A 25,571-nucleotide genomic window follows, 5' to 3' on the forward strand; every position below is an offset into this window, starting at 1 on the left:
AGCATCCAGACGTGAACCAGCTCGGACCGCAGGCAGTTTGCCTGTAACCCCCTCCCATGTGCCTGTATAGAAATGTCCGCAGGTACCCTAGGGTTATGCCGCTGTTCAGGACCATGCCACTCAGCTGCCTGATTTGTGAATGCTGAAGCATCCGCAAGCTGCTTCTCCGGTACGTGGAGGCAATGAAAAACAAACAGGCCTGTAGTGACATCAGTAGGTGTAAATCTTCTCTTTGGGAGCCTACAGCTTCACTGGAGTCTTTCTTTTTTAGTAAGCAGGGAAATCTTCAAAAATCTAAAGGTTGGACAACTCTGCTGTCAGGGAACGCCTATACCCAATTCAAAGCTACGGCCACCTCAGGATGCCAAACATCTAAAAATAGTTATTGCAATACTGAGATTTGCAAGGCTGATACCCTTTTTTCTTGTGATGTGCCACCTAGACTGTAACACGTTGTGCTAAAAGATGTAGATCCACGGGATTTCTTGAGCCTACCTGACAATTGCTAAAAACTTTGTCTTTTCTCCACTGTACTTCGCCTCCAGCCTCTATCCCTGCTTCAGGCTCTGGCACTTGCTGTTCACTTCTGTGAATAGATTCAAATCAACAGTTTAGCAGGAACCTAACCCAGCAAATGTAGGTTGGTTATCTTCCAATTATATGTAGATAGACAGTGAAAAGACAGCGATGTTTAATCAAATATTTGAGGAGCAGCCTACACATAGTTGAATCAGGCTATGAATATTTCGTTCATGGCCTTCCATTCATGGAAGGTACAAATTCATCTCCCTCACCTCCAAACATAAGTAGTATGTTTTCCTGGCAGAAACCATGCTCCTCCTGGATTTTCTCAAACAAGAGCCCTGGCTATGGCTGTGCATGGTGGTTCTTAACATGTTTCATGGACAATCTCGCTATACTGGCCATCTCTGAGGAGCAGAAGTGGGCACTGGCAAAATGGCAGCAACAAATAACTGATCAAAAGAAAGTTGCCGTGGTGTATGGCTGTTTACTGTTGGACAACCTCTCATCAGCATTGCCCATCTTGACAGAAGCCCTGGCCTTCCTGAGGAATAGGACCACAGTGGCTGGTGGCCACACTGGCCTGACCTACCATGACACAAATTGGCTGCAGAGATGCCTTTTTTCTCCAAAAACACCAGCTATTGCTATTTCTGTGGGCTTTTTCTTTCCTTCTGTTGTCTCCTCCTGCTTGCTGAGGGCTTGTAAACTTGTTCTACATAACAAGAAATTCATGTCTGTGTCAAGTGCTAAGCCCTGCACAATGCCATGTAAGCATTAAGTTGGTGTGCGCTCTTTGAGGTGTGCTTTCAGGCAGACTCGTGGCCTAAGTAATCCTGGATGCAACGGCATGATACACACATTTCTCAATACCATGGCAGGATAAACCTGGATGTGCAGAGCTGGGTTTTTAGGTGTCTGCAGTGGCAAAGCCTGTGTTTTCCAGTGGTATTTTATGTTCAATTACTTTTTTTTAACTGTCCTCTTGTGTAAATGCTCTGACTCTAGTTTTGTATGCATATCCTCTGCTGCAGAAATACAACTAGTAAATTAGTGCTGGGCAGTATGGAGTGGGCAATTTTGAAAGCCTGTTATTTATGAAATAAAAGTTGGAAATAGAAAATGAGCATATGGAAGAAGTTGCTGTCACAGATCCTCCCTCTGGCTGGGAGAATTAGAGTACGGTTTACTTTCATTTGTGAGGAAACGTTGCTATGGCTTGTCACAAAAATTATTCGAGGCTGAGAAAAATGTAAAAAACCCAGGGCTTTTAATAATTATTCTTAAATTGAAATGCAGTGGTCTCAGTGGAAGAAGCAGGATGCGGTATGTGGTCACTGACTGTAACACTGATTCTTTTCTTCCCATCTACACAACCCCCTGTGCACTCCTAACAAGAGAGGCTCCAGTGGACTAAAGCATGGTTACTTCCCAACCATAAATATGCAAATCCCTGTCCCTTAAAGAAGCGTGATTTACTGGCTAACCAAAGCGCAAGGATTACTGCCTTTGTTCCACATTTGTATGGTGACTGACTCAATGGCGTCCCAGTCCATGATTGGCACTACTGCAACTCAAATAAATGAAGAGCTCCACTTCTGTTCTAACATATGCAACCACGTGCCTTCAGCAAACAAGCCGTCGTGGCTTCTCCTTTTGTCTCCTACTGCTTTAAAGCCAACAGAGCATGGGAGGCAGAGTAAGACTTGATTTTTTTAGCCTGCTTCGGTACCTTGCTTCAGTAGCGTGGATGGGAATGACATCCTGCACCCCCTGCCATTCCTGACTTCCCCTATTCTTGTGGCTGTAGTGGTCTGACTTACCTTGAGATTGGTGCAATACAGGAGAAAGATGCTTCTGGACCATGGAAAAAACAACGCATTGGTTTAGTCACATAAGGGCAAGTAAAACAGACAAAAATGGAAACCCCTGTACATTTTTTAAAAGATAAAAAAACACCACAAAACCCAGAGGACATTCAGCATTCCCAGGAAAATCTAATAAGAATTCTTCTCGGGCAAGGAACACTTCTGTTTCTTTGGATGTGGTTTGTATCTTTTTGGCTAGGTATTTTGGCCACAAGTATATTTTATTATCATTGCAATTATTAATTACATCAATTTACAATCTATACTTCTCGGTCAGCTTTAAGGTTCTGGAAACACACAGTCCCCAAACAATGTTGGATGTGAAGTACAGGATGACTGAGCCAAACAGGCTACGTGTATGTGACTGTGTGAGATATCATAATAGAAACAGTACAAAATGTATAATTTTTAGTCAGAGCAAATACCATTGATGTAAAATACATCTGCCTGAAAATGTCACTTTTATTTTACTTATGGAGGATATGAATTAGGAGAGATGTCTTATTATTTTAATACATAAGAGCTCCCTTACATGTTTCGCTTCACAAGACTTAAAATTTCTTTCCAGTGTGGTTTGTGTCAGGTATTTTTCATGAAATACAACCCTCTTAAGCCTTAAATTCCCATTTGTTTCTTGTATGTAATCACTCACTGTTGAGTCAACATTCCTACTCCTCTTGACAAAATTACCATTTTTTTGAAGTAGCACAGTATCCAGCCATCTTAACTCCTCAATTTATCAACAGTTCAGAGCAAAAGCAGGTGGAAAACAACAGCTGTTTCTCATTTGCATTTGAAATGCCACAAGTTTCTTGATGGAGTGGTAGTCATGAAAGGTTTTGAAGCAAAACTGGCAGAAAGGTAGAGAACTCAGCTTCTCCAGTTCATGATCCAGCATATTAACTTACACCAATGCCATGATGGTGGCAATAGCATCAGGTAGAGGTAGAAACAGTGGTTTGCCCTGAGCTAGAGCCCACAACCTGATGACACAGAAAATAAAATTGTTACATTGCATTCATATGTATGCTTTTTTCATTTTTTTCACATTACCCTTTTAAACTGATACTTACTGCTGCTGGACTCTTTTGGATGACTTCTGCTGGGGGAGAACTTAATGGAAGAAGAACAAACTCTTTCCTTCACTCAGTCGTGTGCAGTCTCTCGTGTGCAATCTGCCCATGCAGAGGATATGTGCACAGCCTTGTCTTCCTGAAAATAGAGTCAAAAGGAGGAAATTTCTTCACTTCCAGTTGCCACACAGCACTCCAGCCGCTGGGCTCTCTCCTCCTCCTGGCTTACTGCCATGGTCCCTTTGCTCACATTTCTCTTGCTGTCCTCTTGGCTTTTTGACCACTTCTCTCCACTTGTTCTCTGGTTGCTCCTTTGCACTACAGGGAAAAAACTACCAGACAACATCCATCTCCTCGCATTAAGATCCAGAAGCACCAGTACAGCTTTCAAGCAGTGTTTTGGTTGGTTTCTCCTACATCTGAAGTGATCTCATTCTAAAAAAGGGCCTCTTCTATCTCTCCACTGCCACTATAGCTATTTCTATGGATATCTATTATCAGAGCAGGGCGACCAAGATCATGAAAGGTCTCAAGGGCAAGACTTAGGAGGAGCAGCTGAGGCCACTTGGCTTGGTCACCTTGGAGAAGAGAAAGCTGAGGGGTGACCTCACTGCAGTCCACAACTTCCTCAAGGGGGACAGCAGAGGGGGAGGTGCTGATCTCCTCTCTCTGGTGACCAGCAATAGGACACGAGGGAAAGGAATGAAGCTGCGCCATGGGAAGTTCAGGTTGGACATTAGGAAAAGGTTCTTCACTGAGAGGGTGGTCGGTCACTGAAACGGGCTCCCCAGGGAAGTGGTCACGGCACCGAGCCTGTCAGTTCAAGGAGCGTCTGGACGATGCTCTTAGTCATATGGTTTAGTTTTAGGTAGTCCTGCAAGGGGCAGGGAGTTGGACTTGATGATCCTTAGGGGTCCCATCCAACTTGAGACATTCTACGATTCTATGATGTACTGCCTATATACTTCACAGTCAGTGCATGCTCTGTGCAGTTGGATTTTGAGGATTTTCTGATGGACATGTACTTTTGCTGTGACTTTTACTGAACTCAAGATTGAAAATTCCCCAAAACCTGGCTGTAATATATAATACAGCCCAATATCTCTTGCGTTTGGTTTTATAATGCACTCCAGTGTGCTTTGCTCATAGACATTCTGTTTTCAGGATATCACCAATGTTTTGTACTAGCAAAACAAACATAGGCATCATTGGAAGAACCTGGTGACTGATGAGGAAAACAAGAAAAGGACTTGTCATGCAGCTTGATATTACAAGTGTTTCTGCAAATGTGACCAGGAATTAGGTTGTCGGGAGTTGTCTGTTTTGACCCAAACAGCTAAAATGTGTCTTAAGTTACACCAATGTGAAGAAGAAATGGAGGTGGTACTAGGTACCTCCAGCAGTTCTGTACCAAGAACATGCAGACAGCACTTTCCTGAGTACAGAAGAATCAAACAAGCAAAGACCATCTCCATGTTTTCAGGTCCAAGCCTTTGGCTGGGACCTATATGTCTCCTGTAGAGTTGGAGTACATTTGGGCTAGTCTTCCAGTTAAGTTTCCTCTGAAAGAGAAACCAGCTCACACACAAGAAAAATGCTTAGAAACTGAAACCACCAGAAGGCAGCTAGAGACAATAGCACATCTGCATCAAAATTACTGTTGCCCCAAGTCAGATTGATAATATGAACATACCTTTCATTAAGTGACACTATTCCTTTCATCTTCTCTCAAAAAGGCATCAAACAGAATCTGATCGAGTTATTTTGAAACTTCCTTATCTCTTACTTACTCACTGCCATCCCTCTCCTTACCCGAACTCCTCTCCCTTTTCCATGCAATACTCAGACAAAGTCCCTTGACCCAGAACTTTCAAATTCTTGAGTGGTTTTGCAAATGTCTTTGCTATGGACAGAAGCTCACACTAAACTGTCCCTTCCACCGATGTCAATATAGGTTACAATTACATCTATCAGTTTCAATGACTTTTAATCCAGTTGCAACAATAGGGATTACATCTAAACTGCCATAAACATGTTTCAGAGTAAATAACTTATTTAAATATATCCATTCAAAACTCCAAGAGCTTCTGCCTCATGTTACTGAAAGACAGAGGAAAACGGCATGGGCTATATTGTGTTCGCATTTAGGAGGTTAATTTGACAAGCAGAAAATTTAGAAGTGTAATGGGTCAGAGAAAGTGAGTTTACGTTTTGGTAGAATTCAGCAGGAAGATGTATGCTTTGCTCACAAGGCCACAGTCACAGGTCCATGAGTTTGCATCCACTGTGTGTCAGTCAGAGGGAGAGAAAAACAAAAGGAATTGTGTCAGTTTGTGGTAAGTCCAGGTTCCAGTTGAAGGTCTACAGAAAAGTTTGGGAGAAGAGGAAGGAAAGTCCTGTGAAAGATCTCTGGCAAAAGATTTTTTTTTTTTAGTTTTTCAAGATTAATTATAGTGTTGTAAGTCACTCACTCTTCCCACTGGTGTTGTGGATTGAGCTACAGGTCACAGGCTTGTATTTAGCCCGGCTGGCAGCAAATAGAGGTTGTTACGCCTCTGATGGTAGTTAGGTAGCCTATGTAAAATGCATGTCTCATCTCAGCCAAGCTTTAATTAGGCAGCTGTCCTCATTACAGAACAAGTTTAGCAATTCACTCACATAGGCAATTCCACTTGCAGCGTGAAGGATAAAATAGACTGGAGTGCTAACCACTGTCTCACCCTTCAAAAGAGCATCCTGAGGGCAGGGTTGCGATGCACTGAACATGGAGACAAGTTATACCAATGATGTTTGGTCTATTCCTGCTGTGTGGCTCAAGGAGTTGGGTTTCCCCATGTGTCAGTCTGTCTGGCACCTGTGCTTTTTCATCCTCCGGCAGTTTGCATTTTTCTTCTCCACAGCTGTCTAAATGTTGGGTTCCCTTGCTTTCCTTCAGCTAGAAGTTTGGCAATGATGGGCTTATATTTGTCATGCCCAGGTTTTAAACGAAGCATCTACTTTAGCTACTTGGTACTGTTACTTTTGTAAAGAATTATTATTTTCACAGACTGAAAAATATGAGAAGACACCTGGAAATTGTATGTTCAAAACTCCAGGCTGCTTCCATGGGCAGGGATCTATCACTCTAGCTTTTGTCTAGCACCAATACCAGTGAGGAGATGAGATGAGATTTCACAAAACGTCTGCTTTTAACTGTGGGAACATGGTGCTTACTCAACAGGATTGATATTTTGGGGTACTCTTGATCTTTGAAGTGGTGAAAAGAAATGATTGATTAGACCAGAACTTTTCAGCTGTTTCTGACTTGCAAATTCCCCCCTTCTGCAGCTCCGGTTTCTGCATACGTGCATATGGGACTGCATATGTACTGTGAATTTTCACTTACTTCCAGTAAATTTGCTTTTCTGTTTTTTTCCTGTCTTACATGAACGCCTCAGAAGTTGTTCATGGATCTGTAGCCATCTCTGGGCCATGGTTTGAAAACTGCTAGATTAGTCAACCTGCAGCACCAATGCCTGTGTAAACCAGTCCTAGGATTCTCTTTGGTGTAGCAACACAAGGTTTTGTGTCCCAAATAACTTCATGTTTCACTTAGAAAACTAGTACCTTGTAAACCTTGCAACTTGGCTATATCAGACTACTTGCTAATGTTTTAAAAGTCTTTCTCTGAAACATATTTACAGGCAGGATTTGTTGGTTTAAATAGCTATGTGGCTCACGAGTTTGTGAGGTTAAAAATGCAGTAGGAAACCACTGTAAACATTGCATCACCAGCTGAGGAGGATCTGGAGACACTGTGTCGAATGGTCAAGAAGAAATTCACTTTAAATACAACTTGGATGGCTGCCTAGAAGAAGGGAGGGATTCGGTAGCTGAGGTTTACATTACAAGTTGCGTTGGATGTTTCCACCGATAAACAAGAGCAGCCTGACATGTCAGTCTACAGTGTTTCAGGGCACTGCGCTTAAAAGTGACCTCTTCATTTTGCCAGATGTGGGCTGATCCTGTTGGCCTCAATGGCAAAAATGCATCTAATTCAGTGGGAGCATGGTGAGGTCCTTCAAGAATATTTATGGAGATGCATGGCTATATAGTCTATAACATAGAACCAATAGGCATAAAAATCAATCTTTATTTCCTCGTGTGTAAGCTAATGGTTTATGCAGAAGACTAAAATTCACCAGCTGAATCTCAGCTGCATTCAATAGAATCACGGGCTGCTTAGGAGAAAGAAGGAGCTGCACTAGAAAACATGAGTATTTACTGGAAGAAATGTTAAGAGACTTGTCTACGGAGCAGTAAATATGACCAAGGATTTTTAAGCCCAGGTTTTCTTACGGAAAGAAGATTCCCAAACACATGGCTGTAAAGAAGGGAAGTTTACGGAATAATTTCTTCAGCGTGCCCAGAAATTATTCTGAAAATGGTAAATTTGAGTGTAAAATAATAATTTAAAGAGAAGGCCAGGGATAAACTCTTGTATCACTACAGGGAAGCAGTTGTTCTCTTCCTCTACCCACACTCCCATCCACTCTCTCATCAGCTCTGGAGCTTACCTGCCTGAGCTGAGTCCATTCAACCCAGTCCAACAGAAAACTACTCACTTTGTCGCTGGATTAGTTTTCTGCTGTTCTAATGTGTTGAATTGGTTCAGGACAAGATGAGACAAACCCGCTACAAAAAGACGTGCAGGAGGTCTATGCCAGGAGTATGAGAAGGAAGAAGTAGGACAGATCATTCCCCGTTTTGTGGCAGCAAGGCCCCTGAACAACTCAAGCCTTGTTGTACAGCTTCATGTGCTACATGTGTGCTCTTTCTTCATGACAACATGACCCCGTCCCAGAGAACTGTGAGATTGCTTGACCATCTTCAGGAGAAATAATAGGGAGGGCACAGGAGGACTTCTGGCCTTTGGTTATTTTGCCTGTATTCCTCACAAAACAGATAGATTCAAGCCTGATCTAAACCATCTTTTGCCTCTAAGTCATGTCTTGCTGTACAAACAAGCGTGGGACTAAATAACCAGTGCTTGATGGGGATGCGTGCGGACAGCAGGGTTGATCATATGTGTAGGTGCTTGGGCAAAAGAGAATTTACACCAACTGCGGGACCAGGTCCTTGTCTTTTGGGGCTGTGAGTTCCACCTAGTCACGTACTCGATGGTTCTCCTTTCTGCCTTGCATCTATTGTCGTTCATCCTGCTCCTGCTCTTGACGTCATGCCCTCGTATCTTCTTGTTCCCTACTTTTTAACCTTGCTTTCCATCTATGTCACTAGTGTCTTCAAAAAGGATTGTTTGTAGCCACTCTTATTAGCAGAAAGAAAAACAGAGGAAGACCACAAGAAAGGAGGAAGCCGCAGAATAAATAACGATTGAACTTCACCATGAGAACTTCTTTTGATCCACTGCAAAAATAAATACATGCCTCCATATCAGCCGGTAAGGAGAGGTGAACAAATCTGTTAGATACAGATGGTTTATTGTCTAGAATATTGTTTTTCTGATTTTATATCTTGCAGGAGCAATGACAACATGTCTGAAAATGTTGAGAAGTTTCAGAGAGATTTTTTCCTTCCTTGTCCCTGTCCTTGACTCTTCTATTTTAATTCTAGATATTCTCATCAACACACAAACATAATCATAGCTCCTGACGCGTATGCGTGGAATAGCACCTGGTGTCTGTTTTCAGTATTACTGGCCGTAACTGAATGTGACAGAGTCTTCCCCAATGGGTATTTAACAGAACCGGTATTTTAGCTGCTCAGACAGCTTTTATTTAAAATGAGCGAGAGACAGCACAAGAGCACTATTCGGTAGCTATGGCATGTATAAACATCAGGTTAACCTGACTTCAGGACAAGTGCTATTATCTTTCTCCTAAGAATAAGGAAAGCTCTCCACTGGAGAACGCCCTGGCCGAGGCAGCTGGGGCCACGGCTCCATGTGCCTGAGCAGCTCCCTGTGTCACCAGACAACAGGGTGACATCTGCTCCTCTCCTCTGGTCACCCTCTGTAACGAAGCGGCCCAGCTGCCCCCGTGGCCGTGTTCACGGCTCGCTAACGGATGGAGCTGAGCAATAACCACAGACAGATGCCACCACAACGCGGGGTGGCGGGCGGGCAGCGATGGCGATGGGGAAGGGGCTCCCGGCGGTGGCTGAAGCGGCACGCGAAGCCACAGGCAAGTGTAAACCAAGCAAGGCAAGGCAGGCTGCTGCCTCTTCGTCCTGCTCTGTACCTACGGCGACTAGCAGCCATGGGGCTGGGCAAGGACGATCCAGTCGTGTGTTTTTGTGATTCCCTCCTTGCAGCTAGCTCTGATGCTCGTCGTACCCTCCACCAGTAGCCCAGCACAAACCCAGTCCAGACATCCCCTCCTGAACCCCAAATAGTTGGGATGAGCAAACCGAAATCAGCCAGAATGAGACACGATCATGCTGTCGGGAGTGACGATCAGAGGACGAGGGGCGATACTTCCCACTTGTGGCAGCGGTGAACTGTTAGAGGGTCTCAAGTTGTCTGGAAACCCCAGCCTCCGCCCAAGCATCCATGCCGGCTTGCAGGCCGTGCCCGCTGCCCCCCCGGCACGGCGCACCTGCACCGCCCGCCCGGCCCCCGCGGCGGGCAGGGCAGGGCAGGGCCGGGTCGGGTCGGGTCGGGCCGGGCCGGGCCGGGCCGGGCCGGGCCGCGGTGCCACCTCCCCCTCCCGCCCCCTCCGCCTCAGCCCCCAGCCCGGGCGGGCTATAAGAGGCGGCGGCGGCGGGGCCGGGCTGCCCATGCTGGTGGCGGGAGGCAGGGGCGGTAGTAGCGGCGGCAGTAGCGGCGGTAGTAGCGGCGGTGGGGCACCTCCGCCCGCCGCCGCCATGAAATCGCCTCAGGCCCAGCGGCCGGCGGGTCAAGGTGGGAGCGGCGGGCTGAGGGGGCGCGGCGGGACCCTTTCCCCTTCCCTCCGCCGGGCTGAGGGGGCTCGGGACGCGGGGGGTGTGGGTGTGGGGGGGCGGGCGGCGGGTCTCCCCTCGCAGCTCGGGGGTCCGGAGGCGGGCAGCGCCTGGCGGACCCTTCACGCTGGTGCCGCCGCCCGGCAGCGCTGGGGGAGGACGGCGGCGGGGGCCTGGCGGAGGCGCTGGGGGAGTTCGACGCGGTGCTGGAGGAGTTCTCCTGCCCCGCCGGCCGGCGCCGCTTCCACTACGGCGAGCACCTGGAGCGCATGAAGCGGCGGAGCAGCGCCAGCGTCAGCGACGGCAGCGGCCTCAGCGACTCGGAGAGTGAGTGTCTGTCGGTCCGTCTGTCCGACGGGGGGGGAAGAAGGGGTCAAAGGCGCGTGTTAAACCAGCGCGTCCCCCTCCTTGAGAGAGGCAGGGATCACCGAACGAGAAACCCGGTTTTTTTTAAAAAAAAAAAAACAAACAACACTCTTTCGTTTACTTTTTGCCTTAGAAGTCGCAGGGATGCGAAGTCTGGCCCCGCTGGTTTTATTCTCCTGGTGTTGAAGACCAGAGGAGAGAGGGAGGGAGGGCGCGGGTCGCTGGAGGGAAGCCACGCCAAGGTCGGCTCCTGAGCAGATAAGGCCCAAAAACTCGGTGCGGGAGAAGGTCAAGCTGCCAGCCGGCTGCTGAAACACCGAGGCATCCCAGCGTCTTAAAAAAAAAAAAGAAAAAAAAAAAAATCTTCAGTTAACAGGGACTGTCCGTTGTATCTCAGTAGCTGAAGTATTGGTTGAAAGAGATCGAACTGAAGTGTGCTTTCCAGAAGAGATGGAAACTCATACAAGTTTCTGGTTTAGTGTTGTCACTGTTTTGGAGGTGATAATTTTAAGCTAACTTGCACCCAAGTGTACTGGACATATATGAATGGTGCAGGCAGAACATAGCACAAGTAGGGTGAGAAGCAGATACTGACTTATGACCTGCTTTGAGAAAGAAAACATAGAATTGGAACTAAGTTTTTTCTAGTTAACATGAAAAAAAGTTTTGCCCCTCTTATTTTTTTGCTAGTCAGAGAGAGAAAACATCTTTCCTATTCCAGACAGTGAGGCTGGAAACTGCTGTTTTCCTTGGGAGCAGTAGACTCAAGGGCTACTTTGTCAGAAGTAAGTTCTGCTAAAAATAAGCCATACCCAGGTTTTTTAGTTTCTAAACTGTACAGGCAGTTGTAAGAAGCTTATCTGTGTTTCAGTTACTTAAAATAGAATTGCTCCTTAAATTTCTGTTCTGCATGTTTATCAGTTCAGTGACTTACCCAACAGATGCTATACTGTTGACTTAGCGCTAAAATGTTAATACAATCTTCCTAGTGCTTAAGCTGTGAGAGCATAGCTTCTCCATGTTGTCAGAGCCCTTTATTTCATCATCATGGGTAGGATTAATTTCATTTCATTGACAGTTAATGTTTTACTTGCCCTGAACTTGGATACCTTGCCTAGCAGTGCCTTTGAGGTTTTTTTTCTGTCGTCAGTGGAGGTATGTGGATCCAGATGCTGCTCTGTTGTTTCATAATGTAGTGGGTGAACCACTCCTTGCAAGTATCTCTTTCCCTCTCAGGGAGGCTTAGAAAAGCATGCCTGATTTAGGCTGGACACTAGCCTTTTGGATGGCTGAGGGTGTGTAAGGTGACATCTGCCTTTACTGAGTCAAGCTGATGAAATATGTGAGCTGTGTTGTAAATCTAAGTCTATTCTTAACTGCAGCAATACAGCCCTAGTGTTACTATTTCTTGTGCAGTGTTCAGTATTGTAATTAACCTCTCACATACGTTTACCACAAATGAGATGTTTAAACTGATAGAGTGAAGTTTCTCTATCTAGTGAAATAATCTACAGTTGAGAAAACAAGAAAAAACCAAAACAGTATCATGAACTTATTCTTCTTGCATGGATAAAGACATCTGTAGTTGCTTAGCATATCTGCTGTGGTTCAGAAAACTTAAATCTTGAACAGTGCTTAAAATAGCTGTTTTAGGATGGACAGGAAGGGCCTTTTGAGGAAGATGGTGTTCTCTGACAGGGCAGGAGGCCTGGTGAGAAACAGCATGCTCATGCAAATTGGCAGACCAGATCGTCAGGAAGGTCTGGGAAATAAAAATTGGCATCAGAAATCTGCACTGATTCAGGTTGAAGACATTAACAGGATAGCAGGATAGGCAGGGTTTGATGGCTCTATAGAAAGTCCTCAAAGATCTTGTGTGAGGAACTTGTTGAACTCCCAAATCCCATCCTGTGCTGGGGTTCCTCCCTTGGTGAGGCATCATCTGATTTCTCCAGAGCCACTTTTCAGAAGTCACTGTCTTCTGGAAACTGGCATATACTGGACCAGGAGGTGCACAAAGAGTGACCTGTTGGCATCCAACAGTGTCAAGTCTGTGAGGATATGTTTAAGGGAAGGGATACAGAAAATTAGGTGACTCTCTTTGTTTCTCAGAACAGGCCCAGTAAAACTCTTATTCCTAAAGGCATCATTCAGTGTGAACAACTTCTTATTTTGAAGTTATAGTAGGATTGGAGAGGAGTTGCAGATCTATGAAGAGCTCCTTTTATAAAACAGGCTCCAGTGTCTGATGTAATACAGCTACACTCCCTACATCTATTTTAAGAATAGAATACTTACCCAGGCTCTTTCTGTTCAAACTCAATTTTTTTTCCCCTAGGTTCACATTTCCTTTGATCTCTATCACTTAGTGCAAATGTAGTGCTGAATTCGTGACCTTGCCTTTCCCATGGTAATGCTTAGGTTAAACGTGACTGCAGGATCAAGGAGAAACTGGGCTGAAAGAGCAACTTCTGACAACACGAATCTGTAGCAATGCAAAAGAAATTCCAACAATATTATCTGCAGATAGTTTGAATGATCCTCTTGTTCATTAAGACTCTTTACGTCTTTGCAAAGTCTTGTTATCCAGTGCCAAGACTGTTCCAAGTACACTTTGTCATGTATGTACACAACAGTTCAGACTACCGTATTTTAGTGCTGTCTCTTCTTTGTTGGTTAATCTAATCCTCCTAACTGATGTGGTGCGGCCGAATGTTAGGTGTATGTATCTTTTGGCCACTCCTGCAGTGATATCTTTTGAGTCTAGGGTGGGACTGTAAGGGGAGGTAACATTTTAAACTGTTGCAACTGTTTGTTTCAGGGCTCCTGAATCAGTCTTAAATTCAGCTTTATGAGAAGCCTGTAACCAGTATCAAGTGGTCGTACTCGAACAATACTGTTTCGTAGTCGGGTAAGGAAAACTTTTCCTTTCCTGGGGCTTCTGCCATGAGGATGAGCCCATTTAATTTAACAGAAGTATTTACAGAAGATTTTTATTAATATAGTTAATCCTGCAAATATTCCTTTTACCTTAAAACCTCCTCTTGAGAGACTTAGCTCCAAAAGTACTAATTGAAATTCTTATATTACATATTTCAGGCTCTTAAGAAAAAATAAACATTTGAAGACACTACTGTGGATGATGAACATGATAGTTCTTGGCTCTCCCACAGCTTGTCCTGTTATTTGACTAAATGATCTTTGGACAAGGTCTGTCTTGGCTGTGGTTAAGTATTGTACATAACACAATGGACTCTAGACCTTACAGTAAGAGAAAGGCTCGCATGTGCAGATGTTCATGATGATCTTAGTATTTGGCCCATAAATATTACATTAACCACAACAGCTGATGGGGTCAGTGCTGGAAATCATGATTCAACTTGTGAGTTATTCCAACAGACATTCTTGAGTTGCTGGACTCTGAGTGAGTACCAATTATGTTTCAACTTGATGTATTCAACTGAATCGAAGTATAACAGCATCGTACTTTAGGTTATTAATCATGCTGAAACCTCTAAGTTGAGGGATACCTTATAATTCTTTGCTATTTACAGCGTATGTTGGTTGTGATGAAATAGGATTTGTGTTAGAGTGTGCTGTGCTGGCAAAAGCCACCAGTGTAGATGCAGCTATACTGATGAACTCTTACAGATACCATTTGCTTCTTGTGTGTTGGAATAAGCTTGCAAAGAAAAGTGCAGGCTTGCCTTTGTAAATTGTATGTCCACTAAGTGCGTTGTGCTAGTACAGTATATGGCAATGTCAGGACAATCTTCCAAGTTTAGGCTTAGGATAATGAATAGAAAGTTGGACTTTATGAGAGGTTGTGAAGGGAAGTGCTTTAACATTTCTTGTGCCAAAGCTGTAACAACACCAAAAAGCTAAATGATAATCTGTTGTTGTGCTCTCAGAAATGTTTCACACTTCTAGCTCCGGATGTGTTTTCTTGAGACAGGTTCAGCTTCCAGCCTCTCTGTTAAAAGCATTGCAAAATAAATCTATCAATTCAATTCCTGCACTTGTACAGCCTGCGGTATATCTTCATAGTTATTTTTAGGAGTGTGTAAATTCTTTCTGACTAATACTTCCTGGCTTTTAAACACAATGAAAGACCTTGAGTGCATCTAGAACTCTTAATTTTATAATTTCAAAAGCAAGCAGGTGCAGGTTTACTAAGGGATTGCACAATATGTGTTAGCACCCAATGCCTGGTGTAGTGCAAACATTCGTGGTTACATGCCATGGATGTCTCCATGTGGTTGTGCTAATGCCTCTACTATCTAGAGATGAAGCATAAGCCACTGTTAATACTGCAGCACCCATCCTGAAAAGCCTGCTTACATTTGCAGTCTTTTGTAGAGAAGGTACAGAAAAAGGCAACAGAAATGACTGAAGAAATAGAATAGTTTCCAAATGACTAAATAGACTAGGACTGTCAGCCCAAAGGAGGGATGACTTGGGTGGGGACAAGCTAGTCTTCCAGAAAATCCTAAGTGACATTAGCGAAGTGACTGCTATCTCACCCAGTATGAGGAAAACAAATTAAATCCGCATGTTTCAAAGAAATAAGAGGAGCTATTTCTTCTCATTGTTAAACTGTAAAATATATTGCCTTAAGGTATCATGGATGTTAAAAGTTTACATACTCAAAAAGTAACTAGATAAAATCATGATGGGAGGGATGGGGCCATCAGGGTCTGCTGTAGGCTAAGATGCTACTGCTGCCTTAAAAGATATTGATCTGTGCATCGCTAAACTTGGTAGAGTTTATCTTGAAACTATCGGTGTATGGCTGCACCACTCTTAAACTCTTCTTACAGGCATCTGCTATGAGAGATAGAATGTGGGGTAAGTGAGCCTTTGGTCTTAGCAGCACATCCCAGTCTTATATGATGAAGAGGAGAACATTTTAAGGAGGTAGATTGTTTCTGCGAACTTCTAATGGCCTGTCTCTAACAAGGAGGCAATACAATATTTATAATGAAAAAATGAAGCAAGACTCCCATGGAGAAATATGCTTTTATTAAATAATCTGAGAAATAATGTTTTATTAAATTACTGATACATTCAAAAGGAAGAAGACCCAGAAGTTTCAGGTGTATAGGCTTCTCTCCAGGTATTTCAATTTAATGAGAAATGTGCTTTTTTGTAAGATTTCCTGTTCTGACCTCTCCGGCATGCCTGTTTCGCTTACGCTTTAGAAAGGACACATTAGTAAAGGGGAAGGTTGGAGTTGGAAACACTGCCTCCCAGATAGTAAGTGTAGTGGGGGAGTGGAAAGGTAAGCTTCACATATAATGAAAAGGCATGCTTGTACATCTGAATTTCAAGCTTCCTAGATAACTTCTTTGTAACTATGTGATTTGAAATCTTTTAAATTATGAAGCCTAGGCATGTAGATAGTGAAAAGGTGTGATTTTTGTGTCAGTGTTGGAACAGATGTTTGTTAGCTAGGCAAAAAACCACAAAAAATAAACAATGCAGCCAAGTGTAACTGTGATTATGATAAAAATAAACACTGTCCTTGAGGGCTGCAACATATGTATTGTGAAACAAGCTCTTTGCATTATGAGTATTTCTCACTTCTGCTGTTGGCATTAGAAATTCCTGATTTGATTTTATTATTTTAGCAAGTAGGCTATGTTCTGACTAGGAATGAGTTGTGCAGTCTGTTCATTAAATGCTGAACTATTGTTTTATAATAAATTCATGGCTTGTAGAGACTTAAGTGGAATTTTAAAGCTGGTGTCTGAAAACTTTAGGGATATGATTTATTTTTTCCTCTAAAACTTTCCCCACTGAAAACTGCAGTAAAAATTTTACCGACTCCAGTGTTCTTAAAAATTGTATCCTGAATTATGGTACTAGAAAGAGCACAATATTAAAGAAGTCAGACAGCTGAACTTTTCCGTTGTCTGTTCTAAAATGAAAAGTTTGAGGTTTTCCTCCTCCAGTTAATTACTGCCCAGAACCTTTCAATTGCTCATTTCATGGGGACATTCTATATTTACATTGTATTGCCGTGGTTTTTCTTTGTGGTTTAACCATATACTGGAACAGCAAAGGTCAATACTAACTACAGATTACTTTGCCAAAGTAAAATACACCCATGTTTATTCCAACCCCCTAATTTTGCAGCTCTTGGTTTAGTTTGACTCATGTAAATCCACTTGGTAGCTTAACTCTCAGATTTTTAAGGCCTTTTTTTAGAGACAGTTTAGGTGTTAGGTTTTTTTTAAACAGCCAAAGGGGCATAGTTTATATATATGCACAGGCAGTAGAATCAAAATACAAAGTGAAAAATAAGTAATGAATGATAGATAAACTTGCATCGCAGTGGGAGAGAAGGGATGAGGAAGGACAGCAGTGATGAGAGATCCTTGGCTCAGCCTCTCGTTATTGGGTTGCAGGGGATGTTGCATTTGTGTGGCAGTGGAAGTCTTCCAAGGGCCATTATTGGAGGTGAATGAGCAAATCTTGGCTGTGGCAGCTCGTAGAGAGCAAGGACTGAAGTGTCCTTTTCCCAGAGCTTTCTGCCTTATAGCCACACTCTGCCAAAGTGGATATTTTTGTGTGATGGCTATCACAAGTATTTTTTTTAACAGTACATTGTTTTCAGCAGTTATAATGACCTTCATAACGGAGTCAAAGCACTCCTCTTTCCATCACCAGAATTTCTGCTGCTTGGTGGCATGTGTAAGCCAAAGCCAGTAGCTAAAGTATGGTTTTGCTTTTTGAGAAAGATAAATGTTGAAATTTTTCTGAAACTATTTATTACAACCCATCAGAAGATAACACTGTTATGTGAAAACATTTCACCTTTTGAAACTGGATGAAAAACATTCAGATATTTAAACCAACAGTTCTGTCTTATTTTCTCTTTGCCCAGTTGTAAATGTTTCCCAGCATAAGGTTTGTGGAACCCAGTATGAAATAACATTTTCTGGTTTCAATACTTTGTGAGGTGAGCAGTTGGTACTTTCAACTGCTTATAGAAGGAATATGGAGAGAAAACCACAAAAAGAATCAAAGGTGACTGCTAGCTCAGATGTGTACATGGATATAAATAAAAAAAATTGTGTGAATAGTTTGCAACCAATGTAAATGGCTTATTAAAGCTTTTGTAATTTGAGTTGCCCTCACAAGCTTTCAGAAGAACAACATTTTATTCCAGCTGTATATAAGAGCAACTGGAGCTTTGGATTTGGTGTACAAGAAAGATTGGTTTGTAATATAAATTCCCAGCATCACTGCATTTGGTGTCTGGATGCTAGTAGCGTAGACTCCTCATTAAAAATACACTCAGTTTTGTAACCGTTATCTGGATTATTTTTTATTAATTCAACTAGCTCTAAAACCTTTAAAATATGAAATCCTTTTAAAGTTCCAGTTCTGCTCTTTTCAAATACATTACCTGGACAGTGTTTTATCTTTGGTCTAGTCTGTCAGTGTTTCAGTGAGTTGTGCTCTTGGCTACAGGACTGTTTGTGTGAGGTGTTGTGAGTTATTTGGCTTTTTTGTGATGGCAGGGGTTTTGTCCTGAACAGCTAGAATTTTCCATTCTAAGTTTCTTGGTCAGTAAGGTTTGCATCTTGGCTGAAAAGAAATGTAGTTTTAGTAGAAAGTTGGTCTGTAAGCTGATTTCAGGAGGAAATTTGTAATACCTTTAACTGTTACTTTCAGACCATTAATGTACAGGGTTCACATTCTATAGTACAACACTGGTGACACACCACTGCAGAGCAGTGTCAGATTTCCCCCCCCTTAGGCTGTTTTTTATGTTTTTAGGAGCTACTTTCAAAATAGCTTATTTTTTTCCATTTTCCTATGTAAAATTATCTCAATTCTGCATTGTATTCCTCAAATCTTTCTTATATCTGAAGTTTCAAGTAGATTGGTTTTGATCTGCTCAGGTTTAGAGAGGAGGCACTTAAGAGTGAAGATAAAGAAATTACAATAAAAAGCTAGCATGAAGAAGCATACTCCTCTTTGTAAACAAGACATACCAACTGGTGGCTGATTTGGGCAAGCAATAGTCCCAGGTAACAATGTCATTCACATCATCGCTCATGTTTGCACAGTGCTGCAGGTAGCATGTGCATTTGCTAGAACAGGATCTGAGCTGATTGCAGAGCAAACTGTGAAAGATAACTGTACTGTGGTGGGCCAACATGCATGCAAAAGAGGAAAATACTCCAGGTTGAAGCTTCTCACACAAGCCTCTTCAGTGAGTATTGCAACAGAGTTAGGCTTGGAAGCTAGCACAGAAGAAACAAATAGACAGTCAGCCTAGAGCAGAGGAAACATCTGATAGTCTTAGATGCAGTTGTCCTGTCTGCTCTGATTTGTCACTGTACCTGTATACTCCTGTGGAAGGTAGTTTTATGCTGGTAATGACTGCAGGCTAGAGGAGATGGGGTGTAGACACATGCTCTTCTTCCCAAAGATAGGGGGAACTTACGGTAGAGGAGTAGTCAACTGGGGGATGGTCTCTGTTTGATATCTGCAAACATCGTGGCAGTGTTCAGTGAAGGTGTAGATGTGCAGATCTTGGCAAGGCGAGCTGTCTTCCTGCCCCCTTTTGCTAATTCAGCAAGACACCCTTAATTTAACTAAGGCAGTCGTCTGCTGGCATAGCAAATGGGACAGGCATCCAAGGAAGTGTGACAATTCTGACTTGGATGGTCTTAATGCGATGTAACCACCTCCTAGGCTGGGGCTCCAAGGACAAATGCTACATGTGCTGCAGGTAGGCAAAATTGCTGGCCTCGATGGCAAGCAGTGGTAGTCACCACCCCATATAATGAGACATAAATTTATTTCCTAGGAAATGTGCCAAATAAATGGACACCATTGCCATGTTCATATCACAGTGGTTTCTTTTTGTAGAACTACAGTTTTCAGGTCACGGGCTCAAAACTGCAGGAACCAGCAGTTTTAGTGTGTCTAACACAATGACAATTCCTCCTTCCAGTGGAGCCATGACTGTGTGCACTGTGCATTGTGGAACTCTTTTTATGAAAAGAGGCCAGATAAAGATAATTCTTTGATACTTTTGAAACTTAAGGCCTTGTCTAAAATCCAAGACCGTCAGAATGATATTGGAACCTTTCCCGTTGCTTTCCATGGCATATAAAAGCTTTCTTTGAAAAATCACCTAAAATAAGATTGCAGAACATCTTGTGTACAGATTTACTGCTTTGTGCACTCCAGAGAGTTACAGAATAAAAGAAAATTCCAAGATGCCATACAGTTTATCTAGAACACAAGACCTAAAGCAGCAGAGTATGGAGAAATGGGTGAGTTTGCTTCAGGGATGAGGACAACGCCAAATATATTCTCTGTTCTGGGGGGCTGTCCTTTTCCTGGAGCTCTTTATTCAGCTTTTTTTATAGCTTTTGAAAAATTCAGGTAACCACAATTTCCCAGAAGACTGTGAATCAGGCAGGTCATACCAGGTCTAATTTAGTGGATGTGGGATAATTGCCACTCCTGTAATATTTTCCAAATGATGCTGACTGCAGGGAAAGCTGACACTTTCCTTACTGGGGGGGTGAGGATTTGGCCTAGGACTGCTTGCTTTTTAACAGTAGGTGTGGGAACAACAGCCTTCACACAATAGATGATTGATTTGTCCCTCTGGGTTTAAAGTCTGTAAATTTGAGTTCTACAGGTGTTGAAGCCCATGTAGGAAATGTCCCATTTCTCTCTTTTTAATTCTATTACAAAATAGCAGAAGGTGTTAATTTTACTTTATAATGTAACTTTTTTACAGGTGCAGATTCACTCTACAGAAATAGTTTCAGCCTCAGTGATGAAAAGCTTAACTCTCCAACTGCGTCTACTCCAAGCTTGCCATCTCCATCAGTAACTCCATGTAAAGGTAAACTTAATTTTAACTGTTGACATTTCTTCCTAATTCTCAACCATACAGCCTTCTTTGAGCCAGGATTCACATGCATGTGTTGACTCTTTTTTTTTTTTTAAATGACAACAAAACTAAGGATTACTGTTAAGCACACTACAGATGCAAGTATTATTGTGTTGATTACAAACAGCAATAGCACACTGCATCCACACTTCACAGGTGACCTAGCAACTCTTTTGATTTTGAAACACCAAACTATATTAGAGTTCTCCAGTTGATCAGGAATTGTGGTACTCCTTACAGAATACTTCACTTCAGAATTACTTTGTGTTACTTCTTACTCAAGCAACTGAGTAGCTTAAGTGTCCCATCTATATACAGAAATACTTAGCCTGAATGCAGGGGTGCAGTAGGTGACTCCTCCAAAGCTATATGCTGCTATTCAAGTTAACACAATTACTCAGATCCGTATCTGAGTAATGCACTGCTCATACAACCCATGTATTACTAATTCCTTCTTCCTTGAAACATAGCTATGCTGTTTCAAAGTGGCTTCTGTCTTGCAGCTGATCTAACTCTGCGGGAGCTTGTCTCATTCAGGTTAACTTAACTCTGGAGTGGACATATCAATAAATGAACAGTCATACATGTGTACTACACGGTGCTTCTGTTACAACTAGTCTTCTCAGATGCATGCTCAAGAGCTTTTCATGCTTTCATGTATTTTCCACAGTGACCAGTCACAAAAAACCAAGTTAAATGCTTTCTTTCTAATTAGCATGTTACTAGGGAGAAAAAATGAGTAATAGTTAATAAGAAGTAGCAAAAAAGAGTCCAGTTAAACTGTCAGGAAATACTTGTCAAGGAATTACACTAAAGGTCAAGATGCTCTTCCTGATGAGAAGACAAAAAGGCAGAAATAGAGTTGGATCCAGCTTGGAATAGACCACAGAAACGAGATAAGGAAGCCACTTGCAGTAAAACTAGATTAATTGGAACTAGTAGTGTTCTCAGGAGTGGAAATATAAGTGGATGTTGGATCCAAATTTATACTGTATGGACCAAGATCAAAGGATCTGACGTCACAGAAAACTGGTGATATTGACGTGATTTAAGATGCTTAGATTTGGGTAGGACTGGGAGCTAACTGGGTGGGGTTTGGTTAGGGCCATTAATGCAATATCTGAATACATGCAATAAGGAAGACTCCCGTAGTAACAAGGACATGGATTAGTTGACATAGCTTTTTTTTTTCTCCACTTCAGCCTCTGCTTTTTAAGGAAACTAAACAGAGGATTGCTTTGCTTCTGTCAAATGGAAAACTATAAAAACTAGTTCTCCCATGCATTTGGACATTGCAGCAACCCTATTGAACTTTCCTGGAAATAATCCACAGCATGTTTGGTACCACTGAAAATGATTTGGGGGATTGTGTGGTTCCAGTGTTTCTTTTGACCAGGGAAATATGTCATGTCTAAGCATTATTGACTGTCTCTCATTTTGCAGCAAAGCTTGGAGACACAAAAGAACTGGAAGACTTCATTGCTGATCTTGACAGGACACTAGCAAGTAAGTAGATTTTTATTAGTAGGCTGCATCTCGCTTGGTACTGCCAAAGAGTGATGAAAGCCAATGTATGAGGTGAGGGGGAAGGGAAGGGTAGCAATAGTTTATATAATGTGGCTTAATTTTAGTTTGCTAGTCCTGTGGATCATTATGTGGATAAGAAGGTAAAATAGACTAAATTCTGGTCTTTGCCTGAAAGTTCAAGGCATGCAGTTTAGCTTGTGTGACAAAAGTTGTACTCTGATGAACCTCTGTCCCCACCTCTGAGGCAGCTGCAATTCACCCCTCCTTGACAGTGTATAGATCAAGTAAACATCACTTTCTTAAATACTCAAAACTCAGCTAAAAAGTGGGGTTTTGTTTCTTCATTATAAAGTAAAGTAACTGGAGGAGTAAAAGTAGGTGAGGGAAACCTTTCTTTCTAGACTTTGCTTTATGAAAGAATTAAGGAACAGATATCTGTATCTATTGATTCGGATTAAATGTCAAAATCCTGTTTGTTCTTGTCTTTACTAGGAATGGAATTTAGATCACTTTTTCTGTCACTATCTAGAAATTGTATTTTCCAGTTACAGTCCTAAGTTCTTCATTATGATTTTTAAAGAAAAACAACAAAACAAAAAACCCCCGCCCTCCTGTTCCCAACCATGTACTCTGCCTATTCTTTCTGCTTCTTCCTGTGCTGTTACGGACATGATACTCAGGTTTCTTTATGGAATGAGACTGTAGAGCCCAAAACAACAAATTGTAGGACTAGACCTAAATAGCAGCATGAACAACCCCCCCCTAATAAACTATGAACTGAGAGTTTCTTGTATTCATTAGGTGTTTTCCCTTCCCTGTAATTTTTGAAGCCTTGGCCATCTGCCTTGGACTTAACTCAAGACAGTTGCCCTTATGAGCTTCCTACTTCCCTGTCGTCTTGTATCTTAATCCTGGTTTCACTTCTCTTACTTAAAATATATTTCTAGTTTTCTGACTTCTGTCATGGACGCATGCTTGAGCTAACTCCATCTTTACCACTGAAACTTCCTTGACTGATTGCTCTTCTGAAAAACTTTTGAGTTTGAAGGTTTGTGTAGAACAATGAAATGCCCAAACCACCAAATATTAACATTGCTGTATCGTGCACAGCCATGTTGCAGCTAACTCTGAAGGGGCTGCCTATAATATATTGGTTTCATTGTCCCCTTGCAAGGCACTTCTAAGGTGAAGCCAAGGATTGCCACCTGCTGTAGTGGTTTTTGTTGGTTTTTTTTTTAATTCCCAACTAAGCAAATCTCTAGTAATTTCAGCAGAGTCTCATTTATACAGTGTCACTTGTCTTACAGTGATACACTATCTTTATCATACATGGAAATTCTGAGGAAAAAGTCCAACTTCCATCTGATATTTATCATCACACTTTTAAGGAGTTATATTTATATGCTTGAAGTTACACAGAACTTTGTACAGATGTCTTTTCAAGCCTAATGCACTCGTTAGAACAGTAATCGCCTTAAATTTTTACTCACTAACCTTTTGTCTCATGTTGGTTAAAAAAAGGCATAATTTTGGCCTGTCAGGCACTCTAGCAAGCTGGGCATAGATAGGGTGTCTGGTATGTCAACAACATGCAATCTTATTTAATATGGAAATAATTATCTTGTTTTGTATTTTCAGGTATGTGAAATGAATCTTTGGCATTGTGCTTGCCTATGAATGTTCTCTGAAGGATAAGTGACATCAGTTACTGAGAACTGCTGCCCTTGTCTGATAACTTTGCTACCCCAGATACTCACCTTCTGAGCATAACCTTTGTAAACTCCTACAAGTATTTAACTGGCACCATCAGTTTTGTTACTTTGCAGCAGATGGAATAGGATAACTTAAGTGTTACAGCTGTATTTTGCTTTAAAATATAGCCTGAATTTTAATTTAAAGTTGCTTTTATGAAAATATATTTGTAATTTTATGTAGTTGAGAACTTTTAATGCTTTTTTCCATTATAATATATTTTTGTATGCAAATAAACCCTGAACTGGAATCCAGATGTCTGAAAGCTTCATATGAACATGTGAACTCTGAAACATAAGTACAAATTAAGCTCTTATTGAAAACATCAAGCTTTAAAATATCTGATAAGGGTGTATTTCCTGTTAGGCAAAACATGTCAGGCTGGCTTCATGTGGAACTTCATATTTTTCTTTTCAAATTGCTTAAATAAGAGAATTTTGTACTATGTAAAATTAATACAATCAGGAAAATAATAAAATTGGTCAAACTGTTACTTCAGATTTGCTTTAATACAAATGAAATAACACTGGCTTAGTACAGATTTGAACAATAACACCTATTTAAAACCCTATGTAAAAGCTGGCTTTAAAAGTACATACCATTCTACATGAAGTACTAATTGGGAGGTCAGACATTTAGGCCCATGGGTTTAAAGGTATGGAGATCCTGCACTACCAAGAAAATACTTAAGTGTCTGGATGTTTCTGATACCAGACCCTTGGGTCCAAAACAGTCTACCACAGTAAAAAGACTTCCTCATCATCAGTGTTATGCTGAAAGAGTGGAAGGTGAACCTGTATTTTTACAAGGAACCTGATTCTTTCCATATGTGTTAGGCACTGGAGATGTCATCATGTGAGCTCCCCTCCAGCTGCTGCAGGCATTACACTTGGCTCTGCTGTCTGAGCTACTCATGCAATTGCTCTCTAATCTGTTCAGACCAAGTGAGCTGGGCTTGTTTGAACTCCAGGTCTTATTTTGACCAAAGCAGGCTAATGAGCAGTTGCATGAGTGGTTCTGATATTGTGCCCCCTTGGTCTATTATCTTTGAGTGTGTCTGTGCCTGGAGAAGGATGTGTCTGCCTGTGGCACAGCTACCAGCCAGTTCCTTAGGGACCTTAAAGGATGGATTTGGACCTGTCATCTGCAGCTAAGGGAAAATCTACTGTGTATTTGCTAATGGGAACACCATGGGGATGATGCAAATCCATCTCCCTGCTTAAGGTTTTCTAAAAATTGACCAAAAAATTTGGATCTTGTTAAATGCCGTATGATTTTTTCCAGTTTTATTCAGTGGTAAGAAAATGAAATTCTGAACTGGGTACATTTTAATCAGTCTGAAATAACCTTGAGGTCACTGGGTGTGTGTTTTCCTTCTTTCAGAGAAAAGGTGGGGTAAGATGGTGGGGTATTTTTCTGAAGAGGAAAAACTCCCTTCAATGTTTCCTACTGCTGATTCAGGTGGTAAATTGTCCTTTAGAACAGAAATTGAGTGAATTGGTTTAGGAGGGTGAAATTTCATGTTGCTCTAGGTGAACTGTAAAGTCCGAAGGAAGGTGGGATGCTTAAAGTGTGAGACAGTGACGTGCTTCT

General features: G+C 42.0%; 1 protein-coding gene across 1 annotated transcript; it reads left to right on the forward strand.

Annotated features, from left to right (window-relative positions):
• The first annotated feature begins 10,255 nt into the window (after window positions 1–10,255).
• Window positions 10,256–24,228, forward strand: RGCC (regulator of cell cycle). Its single transcript, XM_072854252.1, has 5 exons — window positions 10,256–10,364; window positions 10,550–10,729; window positions 20,544–20,651; window positions 22,143–22,205; window positions 23,865–24,228. Exons 1-5 carry the CDS (start codon window positions 10,328–10,330, stop codon window positions 23,870–23,872), a joined length of 396 nt encoding a protein of 131 aa, XP_072710353.1. The 5' UTR covers window positions 10,256–10,327; the 3' UTR covers window positions 23,873–24,228.
• Window positions 24,229–25,571: the final 1,343 nt, after the last annotated feature.

Source organism: Ciconia boyciana, chromosome 1 (assembly GCF_034638445.1).
Source record: "Ciconia boyciana chromosome 1, ASM3463844v1, whole genome shotgun sequence".
NCBI classification, from domain to species: Eukaryota; Metazoa; Chordata; class Aves; order Ciconiiformes; family Ciconiidae; genus Ciconia; species Ciconia boyciana.

What these genes read in the sequence shown, in the direction of transcription:
- RGCC (XM_072854252.1), top strand. Translation starts at nt 10,328, where the DNA reads ATGAAATCGCCTCAGGCCCAGCGGCCGGCGGGTCAAG. An exon ending in CGGCCTCAGCGACTCGGAGA is followed by an intron (nt 10,730 to 20,543) that starts GTGAGTGTCTGT and finishes ACTTTTTTACAG; the next exon opens with GTGCAGATTCACTCTACAGA. An exon ending in ATCAGTAACTCCATGTAAAG is followed by an intron (nt 20,652 to 22,142) that starts GTAAACTTAATT and finishes CTCATTTTGCAG; the next exon opens with CAAAGCTTGGAGACACAAAA.